This window comes from Dendropsophus ebraccatus, chromosome 10 (genome assembly GCF_027789765.1).
Source record: "Dendropsophus ebraccatus isolate aDenEbr1 chromosome 10, aDenEbr1.pat, whole genome shotgun sequence".
Classification (NCBI taxonomy): Eukaryota; Metazoa; Chordata; class Amphibia; order Anura; family Hylidae; genus Dendropsophus; species Dendropsophus ebraccatus.
The window spans coordinates 18060857-18079146 of NC_091463.1; the positions used below are offsets into that span (position 1 = coordinate 18060857).

General features: G+C 46.4%; 1 protein-coding gene across 1 annotated transcript; it reads left to right on the forward strand.

Annotated features, from left to right (window-relative positions):
- On the forward strand, positions 1 to 17943 carry GPKOW (G-patch domain and KOW motifs). The gene is made up of 11 exons (XM_069986810.1): positions 1 to 180; positions 6795 to 6946; positions 7052 to 7182; positions 7559 to 7665; positions 8063 to 8264; positions 9131 to 9263; positions 12166 to 12382; positions 15469 to 15541; positions 15844 to 15913; positions 16111 to 16196; positions 17732 to 17943. The coding sequence occupies exons 1-11, from the start codon at positions 38 to 40 to the stop codon at positions 17858 to 17860; spliced, it is 1443 nt and encodes a 480-aa protein (XP_069842911.1). The 5' UTR covers positions 1 to 37; the 3' UTR covers positions 17861 to 17943.
- Positions 17944 to 18290: the final 347 nt, after the last annotated feature.

Genomic DNA, 18290 nt, shown 5'->3' on the forward strand with positions numbered 1-18290 from the left:
TTCTCCCGGCAGCTGCCTCCTGGAAGTGGAAATAACAATGGCGGCGTCCGGTTCTTCTCAGGCCCCGGTGTCGTTCGGTTTCAGTCGGGTCTCCAGACCGAAGCTCGTCGTTCCCGCTCGTAAGGAGGATGGGGAGGAGAAGGAGTATGTGCTGGCGGCCGAGGGGAAGGAGATCGTGAGGTGACAGCTTGCAGTATGCTACATCCCGTGTATCTGGGCCTGGGAAAGCTGGGTGATACCTAACTGTCTCTAATAAACGTGTGTCATGTATCTACAATACAGGTGTCAGACCTGCGGCCTCCAGCTGCCGCAAACTACGACTCCCATCATGCCTGGGCGCACAAAGCGTTGTCTCTCTGGGCATGATGGGAGTTGTAGTTCTGTGACAGCTGGAGGTCTGAATAGATGCCACCACAGATGTGACCCTAGCCGTAAGCTGAGCCTGTATGGAGGGGATGCTGGTAGCATTACACAACCCTTAAAGGGGCACTGTGATTTAATTTATTCTTGCAGAAATCAATAGTCCAGGCGATTTTAAGAAACTTTGTTATTGGGTTTATTAGCCGAAAAATGCATTTTTATCATGAAACAGCAGTTTGAAGCTTGGAGGGAGATAAGGCAACAAAACAGGACAACAAAGAGTTAATTTACAGCTACATCTCGGGCTATCTCCTCTGAAGTCAGCACTAACCTCTCTGACCTCTGAATACCTGCTTTTACACAGGTCCAGCTGTGTAATCCTTTGTTCTCTGCTGGTGACTAATCTCCCTCCTCCTTCCTCCCCTCTCCATAGATTAGACAGGGCCCGACCAATGTAAGAGAGTTGAGATTTCCTGATAATGAGCAGTGGATGAGGGAGAGGGGGAAAGTCTTTTTGAATGCAGATAATGGCATATTTGCCTAATAAACCCAATTATGAAGTTTCGTAAAATCGCCTGGACTATTGATTTCTGCAAGAAGAAGAAGAAAAAAAAAAAAACGCCAGCGACACTTTAATATAGACCGGCACCCTTACCACTGGGGACTGTAAAGGTACTATTACACCGAACGATATTCGGCCGATTATCGCTCCATGTAATAAATACAACGTTCAGCCGATGACAACAATGTTTTCGTCAGGCGCCAACCGCGCATTGCTACATGTAATAGCGGTGCGCGGCCGGCGACTGACGATATACATTACCTATCCACGCTCTGGGGCTGCTCCTGCGGTCTTCTTCTCCCCCAGGTCCTGCGTGCTCTAGCTTCAGAGTGGCCTGTCAGCTGACAATCACAGGCCGTGGCGGTCCCAGCCTGTGATTGGCTGAGCGGCCTGTCAGCTGACAATCACAGGCCGTGGCGGTCCCAGCCTGTGATTGGCTGAGCGGCCTGTCAGCTGACAGGCCACTCTGAAGCTAGAGAGCAAACAAGGGCTGCAAGGACATCGGTAACAATGTCCCTGCAGCCCTTGTTTAACGATTATCGGGCCGTGTAATAGGTCCAGTAAACGAGCGCCGATCTAGCAGATCGCTGCTCGTTTACAGGTATTATCGGGCCGCCATCGGCCCGTGTAATACCACCCTAAGACTACATTCACACATCCAAAAATTTTACGGACAGGGAAGGATTCGTTCCCCGCCTGGCGTGATGTGTCAAAATCATCATCACAAATTTTTGGACGAGTTAGTGCCCCCTTAGGCTCTGTTCAGTGAGAACAAAATCATTCAGCTGTAGGATCGGCCTGTGGATAATTGCACAATAACCATGATGCATTGGGGATATCCGCTGCCTGTTTCTGCAGTTACTGCAAGGCTGCGTTCACACGCTCCGTGTTCTGTCCGTGAAACATGGACGTTAAATTCCCAACCTGGACTGTTTTCTCGCTGCCTGGATAATATTGATACATCATGCCAGACGGGAAACAGTCCATCTCGGGCATTCAACGTCATTGTTTCATGGACAGGACACAGAATGTGTGAATGCAGCCTTAAAGGGGAACTCCAGTGACAATCTTTTTCAGATCAGCTGGTTTCAGAAAGTTATATAGATTTGTCATTTACTTCTATTTAAAAATCTCCAGTCTTCCATTACTTATCAGCTGCTGTATGTCCTGCAGGAAGTGGTGGATTCTTTCCAGTCTGACACAGCGCTCTCTGCTGCCACCTCTGTCCATGTCAGGAACTGTCCAGAGCAGCGGCAAATTCCTATAGAAAACCTCTCCTGCTCTGGACAGTTCCTGAGAGCACTGTGTCATACTGGAAAGAATACACCACTTCATGCAGGACATACAGCAGCTGATAAGTACTGGAAGACTTGAGATTTTGTAATAGAAGTAAATTACAAATCTATATAACTTTCTGATACCAGCTGATCTGAAAGAAGACGATTTTTGCTGGACAACCCCTTCCTACTCTGTATGTTTACATAATGTAAACTGATCTGTCTAAACAGCAGAGATCAGTCATCATTGATGTATGTATATCACATACGTATGTCACATCAATGATACAGGGGCTATATCCACGTCATCACTGGCAAGCAAAAGTAGTATTATTATACAGCCATCGCCCTGATCTAATGGCCAGGATCAGAGATTACGCTGATCTCTGCTGTTTAAAGTGACAGTCACAGACACATATTCAAAGGTTTTTGGTGATAGGTAGACCTTAATGTGAACTTTTTACCCAGTTACCCCACAGATCACGGCTGACCGCTGAGGAACCCCATACTAGAAGAATCCTTGATCACATATAGGGGTTGTCAGAAGTGCAGAGCGCTTTTAGCAGAGAGACGCTCTTGTCGGCAGGCGTCAATGGTTTTTATATTAGTTTTGGAAAATGTTCCTGGTCCCCGGCGGTAGGTGCTTTAGGCGATAAGATTCATGACCTGACATGAACGATCTCCATTTCTAGAGATGATGAGACCAGATGTCTCTTGTAATGCACAGGGCTGTGGAGTCGGTAAGCCGCAGCTCCGACTCCAACTCAGACTCCTGAATTTTATCAGGATCGACTCCAACTCCCGACTCCTGCTCCTTCATAAATGGCCGGTCATATACCAGGGGAGTTATTTATCACGCTGGCTCAGCAGCTTCTCCCTAATGTCCTACATGATCCTGGGGCGACTTCTGAAACATACAAAGGAAGCTTCTCCTGTGTGTGCAGTGGATGCAGCCAGTCTCCAGCCTCCATGTCCTGAACAACTCAGAACTAGACTAGATGGAGCAGGTGGTCTTTTCCTGCTGACAGTCTTCTATGTTTCCTACTAAATATTCACCATACTTAACCCCTTAAGGACGGAGCCAATTTCGATTTTTGCGTTTTTGTTTTTTTCCTCCTTGTGCATAAAAGGCCATAGCACTTGCATTTTTCCACCTAGAGACCCACATGAGCCCTTATTTTTTGTGTCACTAATTGTACTTTGCAATTACAGGCTGAATTTTTCCATAAAGTACACTGCGAAACCAGAAAAAAATTCAAAGTGTGGTGAAATTGAAAAAAAACCCGCATTTTGTTTATTTGGGGGAAATGTGTTTTTACGCCATTCGCCCTGGGGTAAAACTGACTTGTTATATATGTTCCTCAAGTCGTTACGATTAAAACGATATCTAACATGTATAACTTATATTGTATCTGATGGCCTGTAAAAAATTTAAACCATTGTCAACAAATATACGTCACTTAAAACCGCTCCATTCCCAGGCTTATAGCGCTTTTATCCTTTGGTCTATGGGTCTGTGTCAGGTGTCAGTTTTTGCGCCATGATGTGTTCTTTCTATCGGTACCTTGATTGCGCATATGACTTTTTGATCGCTTTTTATTACAATTTTTCTGGATTTGATGCGACCAAAAATTCGCAATTTTGCACTTTGGGATTTTTTTGCGCTGACGCCGTTTACCGTGCGAGATCAGGAATGTGATTAATAGTTTGGGCGATTACGCATGCGGCGATAGCAAACATGTTTATTTATTTATTTACTTTTATTTATAACCTGGGAAAAGGAGGGTGATTCAGACTTTTATTAGGGGAGGGGGCTTTTTACTAATAATGACACTTTTTTTTTTTTTTTTTTTTTACTTTTACACTTATACTAGAAGCCCCCCTGGGGTTAGGGTTATTCCCCCCCTAGGGGACTTCTAGTATAAGTGCTTTGATCTCTCATTGAGATCTCTGCAGCATAGATATGCTGCAGAGATCCATGAGATCTGCACTCGTTTGCTTTCGGCTGCTGCAGCTGGAAATAAACGAGTGCCGAGTCGGGGACGGCGCCATCTTGGAGCGGTCCCCGGCCGGCTTCAGTTATGGAGATCGCTCCTCCGGGATAACATCCCGGAGGAGCGATCTCCCCACTAGACACCAGGGATGACGCTGCACCCGGTAATCAGATGCAGCTGTCATGTTTGACAGCTGCATCTGATTACTGTATTAGCGGGCACGGCGATCGGACCGTGCCCGCTAATACCGGCGGTCCCGGGCTACAAGTGGCACCCGGGACCGCCGCGGTTCAGAGCGGGGTCGCCGCGCGGCCCCGCTCTGAACTCCCTTACCGGCATCAGGGCGTAAATTTACGCCCAATGTCGTTAAGGGGTTAAAAAAACACTTCTAACAATGCCAGATCCCTATGAAATAGAGGTCAGCCATAGTGATATACAGGAGGTCACACATAGTGATATAGAAGGTCACTGTGGGGGCACGCAATAGCACGCACGCACACACACACACAGCCTGCTGCAGCCATAGCACGCACACACACACACAGCCTGCTGCAGCCATAGCACGCACACACACACACAGCCTGCTGCAGCCATAGCACGCACACACACACACAGCCTGCTGCAGCCATAGCATACACACACACACAGCCTGCTGCAGCCATAGCATACACACACACACAGCCTGCTGCAGCCATAGCATACACACACACACACCCACACAGCCTGCTGCAGCCATAGCGCACACACAGCTGGCTGCAGCCATAGTGCACACCACACACACACACACACACACACACACACACACACACACACACACACACACAGCCTGCTGAGGCAATAGCACAAATACACACAGCTTGCTGCAGCCATAGTGTGCACACACGCACACTCAGCCTGCTGCAGCCATAGCACACATACACTCAGCCTGCTGCAGCCATAGCACACACCCAGCCTGCTGTAGTCATAGCACACATACATACACACACAGCCTACTGCAGCCACAGAACACTGAAGAAAAACACACAATCTTCTCCCAGAGAGAAAACACCACACTGAGGACAGAGGTTACTGCTATACTACTTATGTCTTCTCCTCCTCCTCTATATTACACAGGATATCTTCATATTACACTACTGCTCATATACAGTCATCCAGCATCCAGGAAGAGAACAGCACAGATCTCCCCCCACACAATGGACTCTTCCAGCTGCCAAATAGTGACCGACAACTTTTCCATGACTCCCCTTATGTAATAGGGCCAGTGTCCTATTACTGATATATTCCCCGACCACCCTTATCTAATAGGGCCAGTGTCCTATTACTGATATATTCCCTGACCCCCCTTATGTAATAGGGCCTGTGTCCTATTAGAATGTTGCTCATAATATATATTCATGAGCAAACAAAGGAAAGTCTGTCCTCAGGGCTCACATAGGACTGTGAGCGTGTTAGTCACTGGATGTTATTACCGAGGCAGAGTATACTACTTCACATTGAATCCAGGATGAGAAAAAGCACAGCTACTTTCTTGTGAAAACAGCGCCACCCTGTCCTCAGGTTGTGTGTAGTATTACAAATAAGCTCCATTTACTTCATTGGAACTGAGCTGCAATGCCCACACCCAGGGTAGTTGCTGTTTTTGGAGGAATGCAGCCATATTTTTGTAGGCCTGAAAAAACCCTTTAATTTGTGCCAAAATCTTGTCCCAGAAATCTACTGTGTCCCATTTTATCCTGGCCGCACACCTCAGGTGTGGTGGCAAAAACGGTGCATGGCAAGTCATGTGTCTGTGATTACAAATCATGTCCAAGCCTCATGTAGTGTTATTTCCTTATATTTGTCCCCGGCTTTATGCTAATGCAGTGCTTCTCAATTCCAGTCCTCAGGCCTCACCAACAGGCCATGTTTTGAGGATTTCCTTAGTATTTCACAGGTGATATAATTATACTCAGTGCATCAGGTATTATTACAGGTCATCTTTGTATGGGATATCCTCAAACCATGACCTGTTGGTGAGGCCTGAGGACTGGAATTGAGAAGCACTGTGCTAATGTATACCTGGAAAGTAGAGATAAAACAGTCTGGCTGCAAGATCAGACTACAGAGTTGTTGTCTGTTACCATGGAGACACATTTTCTACATAGGATGTGTAGGAAATATTGCTTTATGTTAAATGAGACAAAAAAAAAGTCAAGGTAGACATTGCCTATAGTCATTCCTGGTGATAAGTAGATATATGAAGATGTTTAAAGGAGTCTTCTGGGCAGAATAATTTTTATGATCTATTGTCAGACTTGGACACCACTGCCAGTTAGCTGTTTGCCAATGCATTAGGCATACAAAGTGAAGAGCAGGAAGCAAACAGCGCCGTACATTGCATAGTGGCTGTTTTGCGTTACTGCAGCTCAGCTTCAGTTCACTTTAACTGGGATTAAGCTGCAGTACCCAGCCCTGCCACTACACAATGTATGGAGCTGTCCTAAACAATTGTTCATCATGATCGTCCTCATTCATGGACACAATACCTGTAATACATCAGATGGGGAGTTCATGCTGACTATTGCTCTTTTTTAAAAGAAATTTTACTCTTACTTTTTGCAGCACTAAACCCGCTCCAGAGAACAAACCTCTAGTGATCCCCCTAATACAGAAGAACAGGTGGTCCCAGCTGGGTAAAGAGAAAGCTGAGAATGGTGACACACCGAAAGAGCTGGATCCGATGCTGTCACAGGCGGTGCAGGAGCTTATTGCAGGTATTTTCCTCTGTTGTGGCACAGTGCGGCGTTTGGGTCAATAAGTACACTGTATTAACCCTGGAATTTCACTCATTTCTAATTTTTTAAAATTTTGTTCCAAAGAAGCTCAGAAGAAGGAGCAGGAGGATCCTGAGGGGGGTCACACTGTCAGCATTCCCCTACTCATGCAGAACAGAGTACCTGATGGCTTTGAAGATGGAGACAAAGTGAATGTGAGCCTGAGGCCCGAGTCTGTAAGTCTCTCTATAACTGTTTAATAGCTATGTAATATCTGATACTGGGGGGTAACTGGTATTACTGGTGGTCTGTGCCCAGTTATCGTATAGGTAGGGCCCAGGGATTCCTGTGCTGGGCAGCGACATACATAACAAGTTCCTTATGGATCAAGGGACATTAAACTCAAGGCCCTCCAGCTGTTGCAAAACTACAATTCTCTTCATGCCTGCGCAGCAAAAGGCTTTGGCTGCCCAGGCATGATGGGAGTTTTAGTTTTAGAAGAGCTGAAGAATCGCAGTTTGATATAGATAGAAGACCATGAAGTAGACAGGGAGTTTGTTATGGCTGGATTTGTTCACCCATGTTTTACTGACACGTTTGTTCCCTCTACAGGCGGCAGCTGTGGACTACGAAGCAGTGCCCGTGGAGCATTATGGGATGGCAATGCTGAGAGGGATGGGATGGAAGGAGGGAGAGGGCATTGGAAAGACCTTCAAACAGTGAGTATCCTACTATCATCTGAGCTGCAGCACCGGTACTGACAAACCACTGCTCTGCCTCATTCAGCTGATCAATAGCTTGAAACACTGGCGAGCTCCCTCATCACAATGGCCGTGCCGTTTCAGAGCGACCATAGTTATAACAGCAACTGGGAGTCGTTGCTCCAAGTCGATGGGGAGGAGTCTAGCCATGATTGACAGATGTCTCCCTGAGAAGATCTGTCAGTCAGGACTGGTGGATCAGCTTGATGACTCGAGAGTCCCGCTCCTATCCTAAATTATAGATATGATTTCTCTGCAGTCAGCATATTGTAGACCATTGTGATAAGTGACGCCTGTCAGTGTTTCCCTTTAAATGAAGATGATCCCATCTCCGTCTTGTTGTGTTCCATCACAGAGACGTGAAGCCTTTAGAACAAAAGCTCCGACCCAAGGGCCTCGGCCTAGGAGCTGACCGATCTGCTATCAGTGACCTCGAACCCCAGAAACCTCGCAAACCATTGAGACCTGGAGACAAACCAGAGGAAGAATCCAAAGGCCTTGGCACAGGAAGCACGGTGTTGATCCAGAGCGGCGCTCACAAAGAGCTTTACGGAAAGGTGTGGCTTGTTGTGATAGAAAACAGAAAGGAATCTTTCAATGGATTTACGTCACTTTTGTGGTTCTGTAATGTAAACGAACCCTAATGTTGGTTAACTCTTTAGGGTGGGTTTACACGTACTGATTTGCAGCGAAAATCTCGGTGCGAGTTTTGCAGCGAGATCTGCTACGAGTTAAGGTCCTGGCAGGCTCCTCTGACTACATACTCGCAGGGGTCTGAAAGACCTCTGCGAGTATGTAATGCAGCTGCCCCCTTAACCTCTTTGGCTATTGCTCGGCTCCCGCGCTGTCTGTATATACATTACCTGTCTCCTTGCTGCACGGGATCCCGTCGTCCTGCTCTTCCGCCCAGACAATCAGTGTGTTGCAGAGCAGGACGCCGGGACCCCGTGCAGCAAGGAGAGAGGTAATGTATATACAGACAGCGCGGGAGCCGAAGGGGTTAAGGGGGCGGCTCCATTACATACTCTGAAAGACCGCTGCGAGTATGTAGTCACAGGGGCCTGCCAGGACCTTAGCTCGTAGCGGATCATGCTGCAAAACTCGCAGCGAGATTTCCGCTGTGAGTCGGTACGTGTGAAGGCACCCTTAAAGGGATTATCCAGGATTTAAAGTGCATAGCCGCTCCCCCCCCATAAACAGCTCCATCCGTCTTCAGGTTGTGTTGTTGGATTACAATTCAGCTCCATCTACTTCAATGGAACAAAGCTGCAAACTCCCACATGCAAAGTGAGGACAGGAGTGGTGCTGTTTCTGGAAGAAAGCAGCTCGGTTTTTCCTAATCCTGGACACAACCCTTTTAAGACTGGTATAGTAAATCTCCGTTACCTTTTCTCATCATACAATAACTCTCTTGTCTCTGTAGGTCGAAGGCCTGGATGCAGACAACTGCCGAGCAATGGTAAAGCTGGCTATCGGTGGAAAAGTCGTGACCGTCTCTCAGTTTGCAATACGATTGGTTGGCAGTGCGGAGTACAACAAATATGCGAAGGATCTTAGTAAGTACAAGACGGTAATAGTTTTCCACATGATGGTAATAGTTTTCCACATGATTGGAAGTTTTAGTTTTCCACATGATGGTAATAGTTTTCCACATGATTGGAAGCCACAGAAGTCACCACAGGCGCACCCTGTCACTCCCACTCTGATTTATTACATCCAGCGCGTGGTACATTCTCCGTCTAATGACATCAGATCACACTGATAGACGCTCACGTGATGGGCGTCGCACACTCCTGTGATTCCTATCTCCACCCAATGTCCGGGATGAGATAACGCTACAGATTTTGAAGTCAGTCCTAGCCGCTCTGACTCTTTGCAGCGCCTTATCCTGCAGAAAGAAGCGATTATTTGGTTACCTGGAGATGTATTTACACAGGGGTTACTGATTTACCCGGCTCTCTTGGGTGGCGGCCAACACTATAACTCTACAATCGTTTTACAGCCTTCATGAGATGAAAGGGTTTTTAGGAAAGTCTGTTCGTGTTACACTGCTCAATGAACTGGCTGCTTTCCCTATCATAGCTGTAGCTCCTGCTGACACATTACACATGGCTGCTTTCTTCCAAAAAATAGCTCCACCCCTGTCTTCGGGTCGTATGGTTACAACTCAACTCCATTCATTTAAATGGAGCTGAGCTGAAAATATTCACAGAAACTGGGGAAGAGCGGTCCTGCCTGTTTCTTTTTATCCTGGATAACCCCTTTAAGTATATTCTTGCAGAAGCTATAGAGCTGGCAGCTGTGGGTGGGCCCTGACACTAAGGAGGCCCACAGGCTGTCCACATTCTGGATAATGGGTCATGCACGGAATTCAGCCGACATGGGACATACCACATTTTCTCTATCTTCCGGTGGCAGCTGTGTCCATACGCCAATCGGGAGATACAGTCTTTTGGACAGGTACCATTTAGGCTGGGGATACATGATGATTCCTGGTTGGGGGCCCAGAAATCCCTATGTAGCCCCAGCATTAATACACCTCGGGTACCTCTTAGATCAGACATAAGATACCATGGGGTTTATTGAAATGGCTTAGCCATAAATAGTGATCTGAAGTAGTAGGATACTAGGAAAGATTCCCACACACGGCATGGTCTCTTAGATTTATCAAGCAGCTGGTCAGGGTTACTGTAATATTTATAAGAATAGTGCTGCAGATTATTGCATGGTCATAGACGCCTATATATCGAGATCACTTGTTAGGGCCAAGAAGTCTGCGGGAAAAGATCCAAGAGGAAGTATTATTGCAGAACAGGCTGATATCACTACTGTGTTTATTTGTTATGTCGCTCATCTTTGGGTCTTCTGAGCTGAGAACAAGTGCAAATCTAACTTCTGGACTATTGACTTGACAGTTTAAAGGTCATAGATGTGCATATATATTATGTATCCAGCTGGTTATCCACATAAGTGTCAGCTAAAACCTTGTTCTTCCTGTTGTGAATATATGAACATATAGTGGGATATGGAGAGAGCTGGGTGACTTGCCCAGTTATTCCTAGTATAGATGAGCTGCTTCTTTCTCATGAAGTCTGCCTAAAAACCCATCCACAACTAACAGAAAAGGGAAGAAGCGGAGAAGTTACAGTCACTGCTTCCTTATATTTGCTTATATCAGCAGGCGCCGTGACTCTGCCAGTCATTCAGGACGACCATGATACAACACGTCATTAGTCTGTGACTGAGGACCGTGACATACATTGCTGGATTTCTGGCTTCTCGGTCATTATTTGTGGATGAGCCTAGGTCTGACAAGGGGAACAAGACTGGATTATCACACTGTCTGTTAACATTGAGACAGCCAAGCACTGTGCCCATTGTTGTGCGCATCTATCAGCCCCATAGACTATGAATGGTGCAGCAGAGGCTCTGTGACAGCTCATGGTAAACTCCTCTTCTCAGTGAAGCTCAGAACAGCCCAGTACATAGCCAGCTTCTGTGCCTGGCACTACACATGTCTCTTAGAATAGCTGGTACAACGCGGTACATGATAATGGAGGCCACAGTACACTGTTGGAGCCCGTTCTAATCCGCTGACTGATAGCTGTACCAGAAATGTCCCCCACCACCAATTAATATTATTCAAAAATTTCAGGATAGGGTACCAAGCAGTTGATTTGACGCAAACACATGCCAAACCCATCAAGGGACGTTAGGCTGCAGTGACCCCGCGCCACCACTACACGGCTGATCTGTGGGGGTGCCAGGTGTTAGTACCTTACCAATCAGTCATTGATGGCCTATGCTGAGGATAGGTGATCAATCATTTCAGCCTCAAAATCTCCTTTAGGGTGCGTTCACAATTTTATGGCGCAGATTGGAAGTTGTAGATTCAAAGCAAATCTGCGCCATCAAATCTGCTGCAGATCTTGTACGTGTGAAGCTTTCCTAAGACTTTGTTCTCATTATGTTTTTTTTCTGGTTGTTGTTTGATACAACGGCTCTTGTTTTGAATATGAAATAACGTACATGGTTTAGCATGTTTCAGCGCCAGTCAGTGCAATGATGGCCATTGGAACATTATTCTAGGTCAGGTGGACTGATCATCCTATGGATGTGTCTTTAATTGAAAAGTCCATTGAGTTTAATAATAAAAGACGTCTGCGAATAATTGTCATGATCATTATTTTGACATACGCCCAAACAACATCCGTTATTTAATACACTGCTGCATTGGGTGCCCGTCATTTCATTGACGTCAATTACAATGCGGCAAAAAGAGATGTCATTTTAAAAACATTATTTTTTTTATTTTTTTTTACTTAGTGGGAACATGACCTTAAAGGCAATGACATTTTTTTCTAGGACATCCTCTCTAGTATCTGATGGGTAGTGTCCGTCCTTTGATATTGGTTCTATCTTGTAAGAATAAAATGATATATTCTTCTTGTATTTCAGGTCGGTTAAGTAAAGCAGAACAGCAAAAGGAGCAGCGTGAGAATAAGGAGGATAAGCGGAGGGAGCGCTCCCCAGACAGGGAGCAAAGGAGAAGAGAAGGTGAGGAGAGCAGAGAACAGAAAAGAAATGGACACTCCAGCAGCCGAGACAAGAGGCATCGACCAAGGAGCCCAGACAGGGAGAAAGAGAAGAAGAAGCAGAAACCGGAGGAGCCAAGGTAAGTCTCATTCCCTGGACGGCGAGTTGTGTAGCAAAGTAGTAAGGCCACAGAACTCTTAAATCATGCACAGGTGTGAGTTTATTGTACAGCAGTCATGTCAAACTCTGGCCCAGGGGCCAAATCTGGCCCGTGGTGCCGTTATTTTTGGCCCGCCGTGCTTTTTCATTGCTGTTTTAAATCTCGCCCTCCTGACGTTGCAGTAGATTTTAATATGGGTGGTCCAGATGGCCGCTCAGACCGCCCATATTATAATCTCGTAGGCCGCAGGCTACTATATAAGAGACTATTTTAGGGAATGGCTTCTATATAAGACACTATTGGAGAGGGTAGGATACTATGTAAGACACTATTGGGAGGGGGGCTACTATATAAAACACTATTGGGGACTGGCTACTATATTGGGCACTATTAGGTGTGCTGGCTACTATATGGGTCACTATTGGGAGGTCTGGCTACTATGTGGGGCTCAAATAGTGGGCCTGGCTAGTATGTGGAGCACTATTGGGAGGGGGGGCTACTGCATGGGGCACAATTATGGGAATATCTACTGCATGAGGGATATAGTGGGTAACTACCATGTGGGGACAAATACTTTAGGATAGGCAGTGACAGAAATGCCACATGCACTTTTCATTAAATATCATGGTTGGCCTGTGACTTTGTCCAATTTTTTTTTATTTTGGCTCTCTGAGTTTGACACCACTGTTGTACAGTGTAAAAGTACAGGTTTTTACTCCGACCGATATGACAAGTAAATGAGAATATGACATAGCAATGTTTCCAGCCAGGACCACCTTCAGGTTGTGAGGTTCGCTGTGAGAGAGGGAGGTCCGGTGGACTAAGACGGGGGGGGGCCAGTTGTGTAGTGTGCAGATGGTTCCACATCCTGTTTCCTGTGTGTTTGTATGATGCAACCAGAACTGTGCAGAATTTACCCAACCTGACCAACCTTAGCCATAATCTGACTGCAATAGTCACTTCTAGCTAGTTTATTGCATCAGAGGAAAAGGTTATCTGGTGTTCCTGTGCATGTGATTGTAATCATTCTCTTATGGTAAGTATATGGGGAATTTTTTTTTCTTTGAGGGTGGAAAGTTCATCTTGCATGATAGTGTAATGCTGTCTGCTCCATCCCTCCCTGATGTGTCCACAGTTATCTCCATATACGTTAGAATTGACTAAGACGTTGGTCTATTTCTTCAGGACCGGGTGACTAAATGGGTATTCACTCTAGATAGTCAGCCTCCCGATTCATATCCAGCAGATGATTTTTGGGGGAGAGAACTTTTTTGGGGAGGATTGGAAAACAATGTCAGCCGAGCCAATTGGTTATGTGTATGGTGGGATCGGGAGAGATGGCTGCTGCAATTAGGGATGTATTACATGGACCGATCACTAATGTAATTAAGCAGATTGGCGCTCCTGTACTGAGTTATTACATGGCTCGATAATCCTGCTACAAGGGCTGTAAGATATATATATATATATATATATATATATATATATATATATATATATATATATAGATATAGATATGTGTGTGTGTGTGTGTGTGTAATAGAGAGAAGTCTGTGCAGCCCTTGCAGTATATAGTAAATAATAAAGTATATACCTTACCTCTCCATGCTTCCGGTGTTCTTTTCACCTCTGCCTGCTTCTTAAAGCTGGAACTTCAGAGCCGGTCTTAGGTGGCTCAGCCAATCACTGGCGGAGACGAGACAGCGCTGTGGCCAGTGCTTGGCTGAGCGGTCTGTCACTTCAGAGACCACTGTAGAAGCTTCAGCGGTGGCTGCAGGGAGTGGGCAGAAGCAAGAAGAACATCAGGGAGTGTGGCCAGGTATGTGTAAATCTGTTTGTAGTCAGCAGTGCATCGCTAATATAGGTTATCGGTGGTCCACAGGCTGATTTTTAGGCTGGACCAAATGATGTGATCAACTGTTGATCAGTGTCATTGGCTGATCATTGTCTTTTTTACCTGGAGCGATAATCTGCTGAATCGGCAGATTAATCTGTCCCCCTAAACCACTTGTACCTTCGGATAGCTGCTTTTAATCCAAGATCCTGTTCATGCAGCCCTGTGCCCAACGGAAGGTGACCTAGAGTATCTGTGCCCTAACCTTGCACCACCCCTCCGTCCCTCCTCCCCACCCTCTTCACCATTAGGAATGCCACTGGCAGGATTTCTCCTATTCCTCTGCAGTGAACACTGCCCAGGTGCCTTAAAGAGGACCTGTCACCCCCCCATGCCGGGGTGACAGGCTCCCGACCCCCAGCTAGATCCCCTTATACTAACCTCATCCCGCCGAGTCCCGCTTCCGGAGCCGGTCCCGGGACGGAGATATCCCGGTCAGAAGCTGGTGCTCGGGCTGTGGGGAGAGGTCCGGCATCCACAGAGAATGAATGGAGCCGGACTCATCTCTGCAGCGCGCGCACGGCTCCATTCATTCTCTAAGGACGCCGGACCTCTCCCCACAGCGCGCGCGCCGGCTTCTGACCGGGATATCTCCGTCCCGGGACCGGCTCCGGGAGCGAGACTTGGCCAGTTGAGGTCAGTATAAGGGGATCTAGCTGGGGGTCGGGAGCCTGTCACCCCGGCACGGGGGTGACAGGTCTCCTTTAACGATCCAGCCCATGTGCTGTGCTGACACAGCTGATGAATAGAAGAATACCTGCCTGAGGCATTCCTAATGATGAAGAGGGCGGGGAGGAGGGACATAGAGGGTGTGCCAGCGTAATGCTTAGTCACTCTAGGCCACGGCTGTTTGGCACAGGGCTGCCAGTTTAAAAGTTGTTTTTTAGGACAATAACTGCATCAGCTGCCGAACGGACCCCAGGACAGATCTTGGATTAAAAGCAGCTATCTGAAGGTACAAGTGGTTTGTGGGGGTCAGATTGTGGGTACAAGGTCTCTTTAATAATACATCTGCCTCACTGTACATAGAGGACAGGACCTGTTTTCTCCATCAAATCTAGTTTCCCTACAAGCCATATTGGCTCAGAAAATGAATCTGGCCGAATTCTCTTCTGCCAGGCACTTGTACCGTATCTTGCACTGATAAGTGATCTCTTTGCTTCTTTCTTAGTTGGTTACATTGCGACTTAAAAGTTCGCTTTATTGACAAGCATTATAAAGGAGGAAAGTACTACAACTCCAAGGTGAGTGGTTTCCCTGCCCCCGCTCCTGATCAGTGCTGCTGGGCGGCAGTTTTCTCATCCGTCTATCTTTGTATAAAATATTAATGTAGTTATATTATCCCCCCCCCCCCCCCCACGGCATGTGGAATGCTAGGCCAGGTTCACATGTAGTAGTGGTTTTTTTTCTCTCTTGTGCTTCTGTTAGTGACCTCACCCCTGTGTGATAGATCCCATCTGCCTGTCCTGGTTTCCATACCCCACTCTCCCCTCAGTTGGTGGCACTGAGTTGCAGTCTCTGACTTCCTTATTCTACCTTCTTGCAGATGTTGGTAGAAGATGTTTTGAGCCCCACAACCTGCGTGTGCCGGACAGAAAGCGGACGTATCCTGGAAGGTAAGTGCTGACCTGGAAACAATCGGTGATCACCACAGTCCTATCAGATATGCAGTTTAGAGTGGCCGTTCAGGGTTGGATGCCATATTAGAGGTTTTGCACCATCCAGTGAGAATTCTGGGCTTGGGGCTTCCACAATCTCACGCCCGTGTAACATTGGGTTAATCTTATTATGTGTACCGTTCTCTCTATTACAGATATAAAGCAGAACATGCTGGAAACTGTCATCCCCAAAGACGAGGGAGACCATGTGATGGTGGTGCTGGGGAAACATCGGGGGCAGGTGAGTATTACATCCATCCCATAGTCTTCTCCCCTGTTCTGTAATAGTAGGGGGCAGGGAGGGGATCCGTCCCACATTTCAGCTGTAGCTAGTAGGCTTCTTCCTATGACGTTCGGGAACGGTTATCGGACATATGCCCAACCTATGCATGGTTTGCAAACACTGACACATGAGGTTCATGGAGTTAAAGGGATTGTTTGCTGAGGCTTTGTGTTACATGTAGTTGTTACAGTAGAAGTAAATCCCTTTCCTGTCCTTTATTTGCTTAACCCATTACCCTGTAAATTGTCAGCAGTGGCCGCCCTCGGGTAAGCTGGCTGCTGCACAGTACGTCCAGGGTTCACACCGTAGTGGGTGGCTTCTCTGTCGCAGCTGTGTTTGTCTTCAGACTCTACATGCAAATCTACATACAAATCCAGTCACACACACACACACACAGCAGAGGCTGTAGCAATGTACACAACACAGATCACAGGAAGTCAGCTGACCCATGACAGACCACTTTCCATGACACATTGAGTGCTGTGATTTTCTGTGGGTCAGGCTGGCGGTCACATGACTCTGCAGCTGTACTGGATGGCGCTGTAGGAGTAGGGATGATGAGTGCGCATGATAGGGGCAAAACTCTGAGTGTTTTTAAAGGGATTGTAAACTGCGCCACACTCCCCTACGTTTGTGTGTGGTATTACTTCGATGGAACTGATCTGCAATATCACACACAACCTGAGGACAAGAGTGGCGCTGTTTTTGTAATCCCGAATAACTTCCTTTAAAGGGGTAGGTCACTAAAAATGTTTTTCTTTTAAATCAACTGGTGCAAGAGATTTGTAATCTACTTCTATAAAAAAAAAATCTCCAGTCTTCTGGTACTTATCAACTGCTGCATGTCCTGCGTCAGTGGTGTATTCTTTCCAGTCTGCAGAGCAGGAGAGATTTTCTATGGGGATTTGCTACTGCTCTGGGCAATCCCCGACATGGACAGAGGTGGCAGCAGAGAGCACTGTGTCAGACCGGAAAGCATACACCACTTCCCGCAGGACATACAGCAACTAATAAGTACTGGAAGACTGGAGAATTTTTTTTTTTTTTTAATAGAAGTAATTTACAAATCTCTGGCTTTTTCTGACACCAGTTGATTTAAAAGAAAAATATTTTTGATTATCTACCCCTGATGAGACATATATAGCAGCGGTCTGCAGTCTGAGACTCTTCCCTTTTAAAGGGGTTATAAAGGATTACAAAAACCAAAGCTACTTTCTTGCAAAACATCGCCACCCCGTCCTCAGGTTGTGTGTGGTATTACAGTACAGCTCCATTCACTTCGGTGGAACTGAGCTGCAAAATTACACCCAGACTATGCACAGGAGAGGCACTGTTTCTGGAGAGAGGCATGTTGCTCTAAGCCTGGACAACCCCTTTAAGGAACTACAACACTCAGCATGCCTGATGGCTGAAGGCAGTAAAGTGATATGCTGTGTCTGTTAAATTTGTTGCTTTGTAATTTTTTAAAATTAAACTTTTATTTTTCTGTCCAGGTGGGGAAGATCGTCCATAGAGAGAAGCAGAAGAGCCGAGCGTTGGTGCAGCTGGAAGGGGATATCGATGATGCCGTCAGCTTCAACTATGATGTCATTTGTCACTACATCGGGATGCGGGAGGACTGACCATGGCAGACAGATGTTTTGTACATTTTATCCAGGCTATTGTATTTTTTATTTAATACCTGTAAATAAACTTTTTTCTGTAATATCTGCCGTTTTAATGTGTACGCCAAGAACTTTATGTAAGGGACGGCAGACTCATAGACAGCGCGTATAGTTGGGTGATGTCTGCTCCCACCCCAGCTCTTATACCACAGGCATTTTACTGAAGAAACAGCGACATCTGCAGGAAGCATGTGGTATTACATGCAGCCATGTGTAAAGGTATCAGGCAATAAGGAACATTCACATCTAGTACTATGGAAGAGAGAGCTTTTCCCTCCGTGCAGCCAGTAATGGAGGATTGTGGGTACTAAAGGATAATGTTACATGAGAAAAGCGCTTGCTTGTCCAGTTTACTTTGGAAATGGAGGAGGCATTTGCTTATGTTTTG